The 13,992-nt window shown below is 41.4% G+C and overlaps 1 protein-coding gene across 1 annotated transcript in view; it reads right to left on the bottom strand.

Moving 5' to 3' along the window:
- LOC121577787 (heparan sulfate glucosamine 3-O-sulfotransferase 3A1-like) overlaps positions 1–1,597 on the bottom strand; it is a 135,978-nt gene extending 134,381 nt beyond the window's left edge. The window contains exon 1 of the mRNA XM_041891677.2: positions 854–1,597. Within this exon, the coding sequence (XP_041747611.1) occupies positions 854–1,500 (647 nt within the window). The 5' untranslated portion in view covers positions 1,501–1,597. The remainder of the gene's footprint in view (positions 1–853) is intronic.
- Positions 1,598–13,992: the final 12,395 nt, after the last annotated feature.

Below are 13,992 nucleotides of genomic sequence, written 5' to 3'. Positions count from 1 at the left end.
AGGAAACTTTTTGGATACATTTTATAAGGCAATATTATAGCAGAGCTCTGCCATTAAGCCTAGACAGTAGATTAGTTTAACAAAATTCACCAAGATAAGTTTTAGTTAAATGAAATATTAACTTATTGCTAAGGTTGGCTACATAGCCATGTAAACTAGTGTTACAAATGAACAACTGAACATTTAAACAATACATAATTGGGTAGGACAAACATCTCGTTAGTCTACAGGTCATAATTATGCAGTGTTAATTTTAGGCTACAGAAATAGCTTTTTTTTTTTTTTATATATTAAATGTGTATTTTGTTAATATAAAAAATACCCAAAATATCGAATGAATCTGTAGTGAATTATAAGATATATTTTGGTGTGAATAGAGCTTTCCCACAACTTTGACACTGGTTGAACCGTTTAATAAAGTAGGCTATAGGGCACCAAATTGTCAATGATTTACAAGTAAAAATCTTTGTTTTTATATATATATATATATATATATATATATAGCAATCAAAAGAGGACTATATACTGTAATAAAAGCCCATTCAAAGAGAAAAGGCAACAAAGTAATAGCAAAGAAGCGTGTAATAAAACCTGGTCCATTTGAATTATTCCAATGGTGAACAAGTTTTGTCAGTGAGAGGCACTGGCGGTGCGTGTTACAGCACAACTTTGAAAACTTTTCAGCAAACACTATTTCACGCTGCAGTTAGTTTGGGAAAAGTATACATAAGGCATAGGCTACACATAATCTTATAATATTACTACTAATAAAACAACTACTACTACTACTACTCATAATAATAACACAAATAATAATTTCACCTATATTTGATGTATTTCTTTTTACATTTACCTGTACCACTCCAGTCCGTTCTCGTAGTTGCGGTCGAAGAAGTGCGGCTCGGCTCCCACGGCTCTGATGTCTGGATGCACGCGGAGGAACTCGAGCAGCGCGCGCGTCCCTCCTTTCTTCACCCCGATGATCAGCGCCTGGGGCAGCTCCTTTCTCCCCTCTACAAGCGGACTGAGTTTACCGGTACTTCCCGTCTTCACCGTAAACCGAAGTGACAATCTCTTCGAAGAAACTATATCATCCAAAGAAAGCTGTTTGTCACGCGACAGTTCCCGGTTCTTGCTATCGCTGTCCACCTCGACAGGTCCCGGTTGGTACAAAACCTGTCCCGTATCAGCATCGTCGAACCGGGAGTACTCAGAGATGCGTTTAGCGTCGTCGGCGCTCTCGTAGCTCAAGACCGACTTGGACCCCGTGGTCAATTTCTTTAACAGTCTTTTCCTCCTCAGCGACCTCAAGTCGTATAGTTCCGAGGCGAAAAAGCCCACGACTTGGCTGGAGGCTTTCACCGGCGTGGGCATGCTGCTGCAGCGGTCCGTGAGGCAGTGGAGAAGGTACAGGGACGTGAGGAGAGAACACAGCATGACCACGAATTTCTTGAAAATGCTTCGGGACAGGGGGTCCGAATAGACTGTGCTAAAAGCCATAACGGTCCGTAGGTCTCCGGTTCAGGAGCCACAGCCATGCTAGGCAGACATTCTTGGATCTTGCCATTAAGAAATAGAGAGGACAGCTCGTAGTCTACCCGAGCTCGCTCCGCATCCAGCAGTGGATTAGACCTGGCACGCGTCTCAAAAATAACACTCAAATGTGTCTCAGAGCTCGTGCTGTTATTCTCCTTATAATAAATAATATTGTAAGTCTATGTCAACGTAAAAAAAAAAAAATACTGTCGAATATGCAGTTCAATTCTAAATGTCAAATTGTATTTTTATAGGCTGGCTATCCCGCATAAAACCAATCCTCTATTGCCAAAACAGCATTATCAGTAGCCTAGCCACGACTAGAAGATGACATGTAGGCTATGTTTGTTTATTGTTTAAATTAAATGTCCATGCATAATGCCCGGTCAAAAAGATGAGGCAATGGTAACTTCAGCACCTCTGTCTAATCCACACCTGTTGCAGTTGTTGTAATAAACTTCTGTAAGACATCAGAGAGGAATAATGGCATGTCTTCATCCAATTAGTGTGCGAATACATTTAGTAAAGGTAGCCTATGTGATGTCAGGAACCAATAAAATGACAGTAGGGAGAAAATGCGTTCCCAAACCTGCCATGCCTGTTGATGGGCTTTCACATACACACACATAGTTTTGTATTGCTATCCTTGTGGTGATCAAATAATTGATTCCCATCCAAAATCGTATTTTCCCTAACCCTAAATCTAACCTTAACCCTTAACCTAACCATAACCCTAACCTTAACCTTAAGCCTAACCTTAAGCCTAACCTTAACCCCTAACCCTAACCCTAACCCTAACCCTAAAACTATACCTAACCCTAACTCCTAACCCTATACCTAACTGGAACCCCTAACCTTAATTCTAACCCTAACCCTAATTGTAACCCTAAACCTAACTCCTAAGCCTAAAATAGACTTAAACCAATGAAATGTCCCCACTTGTCCAAATGTCCCTTGTTTTACTATCCTGGTGATGACTTCTGGTCCCCACAAGGATAGTTAAACAAACACACACACACACACACACACACGCACGCACGCACACGCACTACGCACGCACACGCACGCACACGCACACGCACACGCACACGCACACACACACACAGTTTTATTAACACATTGTTAACATTTTCCTTAGTATAATTAAATGACTGTAGTTTACCCTTGTTCTGGAGCTAAAATGCTTTTTCACTGAGTCAACCTGAGAACCATTGGGACTGTCTCTCCATCACTCTCCTTAGAGTTTCCATTTCCCAACAGTCAATCTCAACCCTCTCTCTGCCTCAGGCCACCTAAGAAGATGGCCTCCATTGTAAACTTTCTGTCTCTCTGTTTTATAATACAGAGCGGAACAGCAGAAAGTAAAATAATGATAACGGGCACATTATTACTTTACAAGTGAACAAGAACAGAACCAAATGTTTCCCATCTGCTGTCAGCCTTTTTGTGTATTAGCATGAGAATGCCTGGACAGTGCTTCAATGTTTCACCGCTCACTGGTTGAGAAAGAGGACAGAGACCACAGAGACCATTATCACAGGACCGAATTGCTAATGCCAGATGTCCCCACAATACAGGGGGCGCCCCACATTTAACAAATCACACCCCCTGCCTTTTTTACCTCCCTAAAAGAGGAGAGGCAATAGGAGGGTCCTTCCCGGCCCCCGTGCCGCCCCCCCCCGGACCCCCGGGAGTCAAATCTTTTCACATTGATCGTCACCATCAGGATGGAGGAATGGAATGAGAGAGAGATAATCAAATCAAATGTTATTTGTCACAGGCGCCGAATACAACAGGTGTAGACCTTACCGTGAAATGCTTACTTATGACCCCTTAACCAACAATGCAGAGTTTTAAAAAGGTAAGTCAGACACATTTACTAAATTAACTAAAGGAAAAATAGTAACACAATAAAAATAACAATAACAGTAATGAAGATACAGTATATACAGAGTCAGGGGTACGAGGTAGTCAAGGTAATATGTACATGTAGGTAGGGGTAAAGTGACTCTGCATAGATAATAAACAGAGAGTAGCAGCAGCGTGTGTGAAGAGTGTGAAGGAATGTGAATGTATATGTGTGTGTGGCGTCAAAATGCATGTGTTTGTGTGTTTTGTGTGTTTGTCTCTGTGTGTGTGTGTGTGTGTGTGTGTTGGATTGTCAGTGTAGGCAGGTTACCTTGGCATTCATGGGCACAGGGACTATGGTGGTCTGCTTGAAATATATAGGTATTACAGACTGGGTCAGGGAGAGGTTGAACATGTCATTGAAGACACTTGCCAGCTGGTCAGCACATGCTCTGAGTATGCGTTCTGATAATCCATCTGGCACTGCGGCCTTGTGAATGTTAACCTGTTTAAAGTTCTTACTCACATCGGCTACGGAGAGCGTGATCACATAGTCGTCCGGAACAGCTGGTGCTCTCATTCATGGTTTGGTTCAGTGTTGCTTGCTTCGAAACGAGCATAGAAGGCATTTAGCTCGTCTGGTAGGCTCGTGTCACTGGGCAGCTCGCGGCTGAGTTTCCCTTTGTAATCTGTGATAGTTTGCAAGCCCTGCCACATCGGACGAGTATCAGAGCCAGTGTAGTAGGATTCGATCTCAGTCCTGTATTGAAACTTTGTCTGTTTGATGGTTCATCGTAGGGTGTAGCAGGATTTCTTATAAGTGTCCAGATTAGTGTCTCGCTCCTTGAAAGCAGCAGCTCTAGCCTTTAGCTCAGTGCGGATGTTGCCTTTAATCCATGGCTTGTTGGTTAGATATGTACGTACGGTCACTGTTGGGACAACGTCATCGATGCACTTATTAATGAAGCCGGTGACTAATGTGGTAAACTCCTCAATGCCATCGGATGAATCCCGGAACATATTCCAGTCTGTGCTAGAAAAACAGTCCTTTAGCTTAGCATCCGCTTCATCGGACCAATTCCGTATTGAGCGCATCACTGGTACTTCCTGTTTGAGTTTTAACTTGTAAGCAGTAATCAGGAGGATAGAGTTATGGTCAGATTTGCCAAATGGAGGGTGAGGAAGAGCTTTGTACGCATCTATGTGTGGAGTAAGGGTGATCTAGAGTTTCTTTCCCCCTAGTTGCACATGTGACATGCTGGTAAAAAATTAGGCGAAACGTAGTTTAGTTTTCCCTCATTAAATTCAATGGCCACTAGGAGCACCGCCTCTGGATGAACATTTTCTTGTTTGCTTATGGCCTTTTACAGCTCGTTGAGTGCGGTCTTGGTAACATCATCGGTTTGTGGTGGTAAATAGACAGCAACAAAGAACATAGATGAAAACTCTCTTGGTAAATAGTATTGTCTGCAGCTTATCATGAGGTATTCTAACTCAGGCGAGCAGAACATCGAGACTTACTTAACTTTACTGCAGTGGGCTAAATCAGGGTCACACAGAGTGATTATTGGTAGTCTTTAACAAATCTATTTAGAAACAAAAGTATACACCTCACACACATGGTTATGGGCTTAAAAAAGAAGACACCTGTACCATGTCAGATATAGAGTTGAAATGTATTGAATTTTGAGTTTGCAACCAAATATTACACTGTATATACACATTACAGAAGACTTAAATATAACAAAACTGTTTGACATAGAAACACCACATTTTCGTTGGGTTTATTGAAATAATCGTTATTATTGATGAAATTCTGAAAAATATTAATTACATTCCACCCATGAGGCCAAAGAGGGTGCTTTTGGTCTGCAGGGATAGTACTACTATTAGAGATTGTGCACCAGCTGTTGTTAATAAAGAGACACAGACCACCCCCTAGATCTTACCAGAGGCTGCTGTCTTGCCGATGCACAGAAAACCCAGCTAACTGTCCTCGTTCAGCCACGACTCAGTGAAACATAAGATATTACAGTTTTGAATGTCCTGTTGATAGGATAGTCTGGAATGGAGCTCCTCCAGTTTATTCTCTAGTGATTGGTAGGATAGTCTGGAACGGAGCTCATCCAGTTTATTCTCCAGTGATTGCTTGCCAGTACGACGGAGGGTAGAGGAGGATTATCACTGACCCCTGTAGCAGCAACTCCTCTTCTTACAAATGACGGGGATTTGGGCCTGGTCCGGGAAGAATAGTATATCCTTTGAGTCCGACTCATTAAAGAAAGGAATCCTTGTCCAGATCGAGGTGAGTAAACACTGTTCTGATGGCCAGAAGCTATTTTCGGTCGTAGAAAGTGATGGTATAAACATTATGTACAGAAAAAGTTAAGAACAGAGCAAAAAAACAAACAAAATAGCACAATTGGTCAGGAGCACGTAAAATGGCGGCCATCCCATCTGTCGCCATCTGTAAAAAGAGAGAGTGAGAGTATAGAGAGAGAGAGAGAGTATAGAGAGAGAGAGAGAGAGCGAGAGCGAGAGCGAGAACGAGAGCGAGAGAGAGAGAGAGCGAGAGAGAGAGCGAGAGAGAGAGAGATATGGGGCTCTTCCTCTTTCATGGATGCATATTTTACCCCATAGAGTTGCTGCTTCCTTGGGCAGGAGAACAGTCAGGAGTTAGACACACAGATTTTGCAGTGATTCAGCAGAACTAGCCATCTAGCAGCTTTTCTAAAGTATTAGACACTTAGCTTGTGTGATCCGGGGTGTGTATGTGTAACATAGTCATTTGGAGAATGTAAAATGTTTGTTCACAGAGTGCAAGGATACACATTTTCTTCAAAACCAAAAAACAGCATTTAGAGTGTAATTATACACCCAGACATTGGTGCTTAAGCAAAAATGTGCAAACAGTCTAGAAGGCATGTAAAAACGAAATCCCACTTTCATCTAAACCATTTATCCCAATTACTGTACTATGGTTACATCGACGGAGCCTTGTTGGAATCTTGGATGCAGAGTTGGGGTTTAAGTTTAAAGGGAGTGCAAAACACAAAGCTGTTAATTATCCTCAGAACAAAGACTTACACTTTACTTTGAATACTGAATCAATTCTAAGGGCCACAGCGAGGCAAAGTTAACACTGTCCACAGAGAAGACAAATATCAAAATCAAAAAATAATCTGTCCCAGATTGTTGTTTTCAAGTTACATTTAAATATTTGTGTCTAGTGCTGTAGATTGTTATGTTATTCCACTAAAGTGTACTTTAATATTGCAGATAGATTGTAACTTCCATCAATGTAATTGTCTGCATCACTTCCAAACCCCTATATGTTTTTTTTCTTCTATATATATATATATATACATACACATACATACATACATATACACATACAGTTGAAGTCGGAAGTTTACATACACCTTAGCCAAATACATTTGAACTCAGTTTTTCACAATTCCTGACATTTAATCCTAGTAAAGATTCCCTGTCTTAGGTCAGTTAGGATCACCACTTTATTTTAAGAATGTGAAATGTCAGAATAATAGTAGAGAGAACGATTTCTTTCTGCTTTTATTTCTTTCATCACATTCCCAGTGGATCAGAAGTTTACATACACTCAATTAGTATTTGGTAGCATTGCCTTTAAATTGTTTAACTTGGGTCAAACGTTTCGGGTAGCCTTCCACAAGCTTCCCACAATAAGTTGGGTGAATTTAGGCCCATTCCTCCTGACAGAGCAGGTGTAACTGAGTCAGGTTTGTAGGCCTCCTTGCTCGCACAAGCTTTTTCAGTTCTGCACACACATTTACTATAGGATTGAGGTCAGCGCTTTGTGATGGCCACTCCAATACCTTGACTTTGTTGTCCTTAATCCATTTTGCCACAACTTTGGAAGTATGCTTGGGGTCATTGTCCATTTGGAAGACCCATTTGCGACCAAGCTTTAACTTCCTGACTGATGTCTTGAGATGTTGCTTCAATATATCCACATAATTTTCCTTCCTCGTGATACCATCTATTTTGTGAAGTGCACCAGTCCCTCCTGCAGCAAAGCACCCCCACAGCATGATGCTGCCACCCCCGTGCTTCACGGTTGGGATGGTGTTCTTCGGCTAGCAAGCACCCCCCTTTTTCCTCCAAATATAACGAATGTCATTTTGGCCAAACAGTTCTATTTTTGTTTCATCAGACAAGAGGACATTTCTCCAAAAAGTACGATCTTTGTCCCCATGTGCAGTTGCAAACCGTAGTCTGGCTTTTTTATGGCGGTTTTGGAGCAGTGGCTTCTTCCATGCTGAGCGGCCTTTCAGGTTATATCGATATAGGACTCGATTTACTGTGGATATAGATACTTTGGTACCTGTTTTCTCCAGCATCTTCACAAGGACCTTTGCTGTTGTTCTGGGATTGATTTGCACTTTTCGCACCAAAGTACGTTAATCTCTAGAAGACAGAACGCGTCTCCTTCCTGAGCGATATGACGGCGATATGACGGTCCCATGGTGTTTATACTTGCGTACTACTGTTTGTACAGATGACCATGGTACCTTCAGGCGTTTGGAATTTGCAACCAAGAATGAACCAAACTTGTAGAGGTCTACAAATTTTTTTCTGAGGTCTTGGCTGATTTCTTTTGATTTTCCCATGATGTCAAGCAAAGAGACACTGAGTTTGAAGGTAGGCCTTGAAATACATCCACAGGTACACCTCCAATTGACTCAAATTATGTCAATTAGCCTAAGAAGATTCTAAAGCCTTGACTTCATTTTCTGGAATTTTCCAAGCTGTTTAAAGGCACAGTCAACTTAGTGAATGTAAACTTCTGACATACAGGAATTGTGATACAGTGAATTATAAGTCAAATAATCTGTCTGTAAACAATTTTTAGAAAAATTACTTGTGTCATGCACATAGTAGATGTCCTAACCGACCTGCCAAAACTATAGTTTGTTAACAAGAAATGTGTGGAGTGGTTGAAAAACAAGTTTTAATGACTCCAACCTAAGTGTATGTAAACTTCCGACTTCAACTGTAAATATAAATACATATACATACATATACAGTGGGGAGAACAAGTATTTGATACACTGCCGATTTTGCAGGTTTTCCTACATACAAAGCATGTAGAGGTCTGTAATTTTTATCATAGGTACACTTCAACTGTGAGAGACGGAATATAAAACAAAAATCCAGAAAATCACATTGTATGGATTTTAAGTAATTCATTTGCATTTTATTGCATGACATAAGTATTTGATCACCTACCAACCAGTAATCATTCCGGCTGTCACAGACCTGTTCGTTTTTCTTTAAGAAGCCCTCCTGTTCTCCACTCATTACCTGTTTGAACTCGTTACCTGTCTAAAAGACACCTGTCCACAAACTCAATCAAACAGACTCCAACCTCTCCACAATGGCCAATACCAGAGAGCTGTGTAAGGACATCAGGGATAAAATTGTAGACCTGCACAAGTCTGGGATGGGCTACAGGACAATAGGCAAGCAGCTTGGTGAGAAGGCAACAACTGTTGGCGCAATTATTAGAAAATGGAAGACGTTCAAGATGACGGTCAATCACCCTCGGTCTGGGGCTCCATGCAAGATCTCACCTCGTGGGGCATCAATGATCGTGAGGAAGGTGAGGGATCAGCCCAGAACTACACGGCAGGACCTGGTCAATGACCTGAAGAGAGCTGGGACCACAGTCTCAAAGAAAACCATTAGTAACACACTACGCCGTCATGGATTAAAATCCTGCAGCGCACGCAAGGTCCCCCTGCTCATGCCAGCGCATGTCCAGGCCCGTCTGAAGTTTGCCAATGACCATCTGGATGATCCAGAGGAGGAATGGGAGAAGGTCATGTGGTCTGATGAGACAAAAATAGAGCTTTTTGGTCTAAACTCCACTCGCCGTGTTTGGAGGAAGAAGAAGGATGAGTACAACCCCAAGAACACCATCACAACCGTGAAGCATGGAGGTGGAAACATCAATCTTTGGGGATGCTTTTCTGCAAAGGGGACAGGACGACTGCACCTTATTGAGGGGAGGATGGATGGGGCCATGTATCGCAAGATCTTGGCCAACAACCTCCTTCCCTCAGTAAGAGCATTGAAGATGGGTCGTGGCTGGGTCTTCCAGCATGACAACGACCCGAAACACACAACCAGGGCAACTAAGGAGTGGCTCCGTAAGAAGCATCTCAAGGTCCTGGAGTGGCCTAGCCAGTCTCCAGACCTGAACCCAATAGAAAATCTTTGGAGGGAGCTGAAAGTCTGTATTGCCCAGCGAGAGCCCCGAAACCTGAAGGATCTGGAGAAGGTCTGTATGGAGGAGTGGGCCAAAATCCCTGCTGCAGTGTGTACAAACCTGGTCAAGACCTACAGGAAACGTATGATCTCTGTAATTGCAAACAAAGGTTTCTGTACCAAATATTAAGTTCTGCTTTTCTGATGTATCAAATACTTATGTCATGCAATATAATGCAAATTAATTACTTAAAAATAATACAATGTGATTTTCTGGATTTTTGTTTTAGATTCCGTCTCTCACAGTTGAAGTGTACCTATGATAAAAATTACAGACCTCTACATGCTTTGTAAGTAGGAAAATCTGCAAAATCGGCAGTGTATCAAATACTTGTTCTCCCCACTATATATATATATATATATATATATATATATATATATATATATATATATATATATATATATATATATATATCAATTAGCAAACATTTCTAAAAACCTGTTTTTGCTTTGTCATTATGGGGTATTGTGTGTAGATTGATGAGGATTTTTTTTAAAATATAAATGTAAGACTCCCGAGTGGCGCAGTGGTCTAAAGCACTTACTACATTACCACACACTGTATATAGATGTTCTATTGTGTTATTGACTGTACATTTTGTTTATTCCATATGTAACTCTGTGTTTGTTGTTTTTATCGCACTGCCAGTTTATTTTGGCCAGGTCGCAGTTGTAAATGAGAACTTGTTCTCAACTGGCTTACCTGGTTAAATAAAAGTATTTAGTCAGCCACCAATTGTGCAAGTTCTCCATTTAAAAAGATGAGAGAGGCCTGTAATTTTCATCATAGGTACACATCAACTAGGACAGACAAATTGAGAAAAAAATATCCAGAAAATCACATTGTAGGATTTTTTATGAATTTATTTGCAAATTATGGTGGAAAATATGTATTTGGTCACCTACAAACAAGCAAGATTTCTGGCTCTCACAGACCTGTAACTTCTTATTTAAGAGGCTCCTCTGTCCTCCACTCGTTACCTGTATTAATGGCACCTGTTTGAACTTGTTATCAGTATAAAAGACACCTGTCCACAACCTCAAACAGTCACACTCCAAACTCCACTATGGCCAAGACCAAAGAGCTGTCAATGGACACCAGACACAAAATTGTAGACCTGCACCAGGATGGGAAGACTGAATCTACAATAGGTAAGCAGCTTGGTTTGAAGAAATCAACTGTGGGAGCAATTATTAGGAAATGGAAGACATACAAGACATCTGATAATCTCCCTCGATCTGGGGCTCCACGCAAGATCTCACCCCGTGGGGTCAAAATGATCACAAGAACGGTGAGCAAAAATCCCAGAACCACACGGGGGGACCTAGTGAATGACCTGCAGAGAGCTGGGACCAAAGTAACAAAGCCTACCATCAGTAACATACTACGCCGCCAGGGACTCAAATCCTGCAGTGCCAGACGTGTCCCCCTGCTTAAGCCAGTACATGTCCAGGCCCGTCTGAAGTTTGCTAGAGTGCATTTGGATGATCCAGAAGAGGATTGGGAGAATGTCATATGGTCAGATGAAACCAAAATATAACTTTTTGTTAAAAACTCAACTCGTGTTTGGAGGACAAAGAATGCTGAGTTGCATCCAAAAGAACACCATACCTACTGTGAAGCATGGGGGTGGAAACATCATGCTTTGGGGCTGTTTTTCTGCAAAGGGACCAGGACGACTGATCCGTGTAAAGGAAAGAATTAATGGGGCCATGTATTGTGAGATTTTGAGTGAAAACCTCCTTCCATCAGCAAGGGCATTGAAGATGAAACGTGGCTGGGTCTTTCAGCATGACAATGATCCCAAACACACCGCCCGGGCAACGAAGGAGTGGCTTCGTAAGAAGCATTTCAAGGTCCTGGAGTGGCCTAGCCAGTCTCCAGATCTCAACCCCATAGAAAATCTTTGGAGGGAGTTGAAAGTCCGTGTTGCCCAGCGACAGCCCCAAAACATCACTGCTCTAGAGGAGATCTGCATGGAGGAATGGGCCAAAATACCAGCAACAGTGTGTGAAAACCTTGTGAAGACTTACAGAAAACATTTGACCTGTGTCATTGCCAACAAAGGGTATATAACAAAGTATTGAGAAACTTTTGGTATTGACCAAATACTTATTTTCCACCATAATTTGCAAATAAATTCATTAAAAATCCTACAATTTGATTTTCTGGAATTTTTTTTCTCATTTTGTCTGTCATAGTTGACGTGTACCTATGATGAAAATTACAGGCCTCACTCATCTTTTTAAGTGGGAGAACTTGCACAATTGGTGGCTGACTAAATACTTTTTTTTCCCCACTGTACATATCCTTTAAAAAATATATTTCCCTTTATTACTTTCCAATCCCACCACCCCTTCCCTAATTGGAGTAAACTAGTGAACAACAGCGCTTAGGCATCTACTTCCAGCTTATACAGTGGCTTGCGAAAGTATTCACCCCCCTTGGCATTTTTCCTATTTTGTTGCCTTAGAACCTGGAATTAAAATGGATTTTTTAGGGGGTTTGTATCATTTGATTTACACAACATGCCTATCACTTTGAAGATGCAAAATATTTTTTCTTGTGAAACAAACAAGAAATAAGACAAAAAAACAGAAAACTTGAGCGTGCATAACTTTTCACCACCTCAAAGTCAATACTTTGTAGGGCCACCTTTTGCAGCAATTACAGCTGCACATTTCTTGTGGTATATCTCTATAAGCTTGGTACATCTAGCCACTGGGATTTTTGCCCATTCTTCAAGGCAAAACTGCTCCTGCTCCTTCAAGTTGGATGGGTTCCGCTGGTGTACAGCAATCTTTAAGTCATACCACAGATTCTCAATTGGATTGAGGTCTGGGCTTTGACTAGGCCTTTCCAAGACATTTAAATGTTTCCCCTTAAACCACTCGAGTGTTGCTTTAGCAGTATGCTTAGGGTCATTGTCCTGCTGGAAGGTGAACCTCTGTCCCAGTCTCAAATCTCTGGAAGACTGAAAAAGGTTTCCCTCAAGAATTTCCCTATATTTTGTGCCATCAATCATTCCTTCAATTCTGACCAGTTTCCCCAGTCCCTGCCGATGAAAAACATCCCCACAGGTTTCCCTCAAGAATTTCCCTGTATTTAGCGTGCTTCACTGTGGGGATGGTGTTCTCGGGGTGATGAGAGGTGTTGGGTTTGCACCAGACATAATGTTTTCCTTGATGGCCAAAAAGCTCAATTTTAGTCTCATCTGACCAGAGTACCTTCTTTCATATGTTTGTGGAGTCTCCCACATGCCTTTTGGCGAACACCAAATGTGTTTGCTTATTCTTTTCTTTAAGTAATGGCTTTTTTCTGGCCACACTTCCGTAAAGCCCAGCTCTGTGGAGTGTACGGCTTAAAGTGGTCCTATGGACAGATACTCCAATCTCCGCTGAGGAGCTTTGCAGCTCCTTCAGGGTTATCTTTGGTCTCTTTGTTACCTCTCTTATTAATGCCCTCCTTGCCTGGTCCGTGAGTTTTGGTGGGCGGGCCTCTCTTGGCAGGTTTGTTGTGGTGCCATATTCTTTCTGATATTTTTTTATAACCCAACCCTTATCTGTACTTCTCCACAACGTTGTCCCTGACCTGTTTGGAGAGCTCATTGGTCTTCATGGTGCTACTTGCTTGGTGGTGCCCCTTGCTTAGTGGTGTTGCAGACTCTGGGGCCTTTCAGAACAGGTGTATATATACTGAGATCATGTGACAGATCATGTAACACTTAGATTGCACACAGGTGGATTTTATTTAACTAATTATGTGACTTCTGAAGGTAATTGGTTGCACAAGATCTTGTTTAAGGGCTTCGTAGCAAAGGGGGTGAATACATATGCACGCACCACTTTTCCCTTATTTATTTTTTGGAATTTTCTGAAACATGTTATTTTTTTCATTTCACTTCACCAATTTGGACTATTTTGTGTATGTCCCATTACATTAAATCCAAATAAATATCCATTTAAATTACAGGTTGTAATGCAACAAAATAGGAAAAACGCCAAGGGGGATGAATACTTTTGCAAGTATATTATGGACACAGTCAATTTTACAATAAATCTATTTCGTTTGTTTTTACTCCTGAACTTCCTCTACCCTCAACCTCTCCGACCATTTTCATGATGTCCATCCGGTTTGCTTCTATATGCCATATCTTTCTAACTGTGCTCTTTCACAAAAGCTCTCAACCTATAACCTATATACTTATAATGGACACAGTATGCTTTACATTAGTTATCTTGTTGTTATTAGTTGTTGTTAGCTGTTATTAGTCCCATCCTTCAGCTCCATTCAACACC

This window comes from Coregonus clupeaformis, chromosome 1 (genome assembly GCF_020615455.1).
Source record: "Coregonus clupeaformis isolate EN_2021a chromosome 1, ASM2061545v1, whole genome shotgun sequence".
Lineage (NCBI taxonomy): Eukaryota > Metazoa > Chordata > Actinopteri > Salmoniformes > Salmonidae > Coregonus > Coregonus clupeaformis.
The sequence above is the reverse complement of the archived record's forward strand: the minus strand, read 5'-3'. Positions and strand labels throughout refer to the sequence as shown.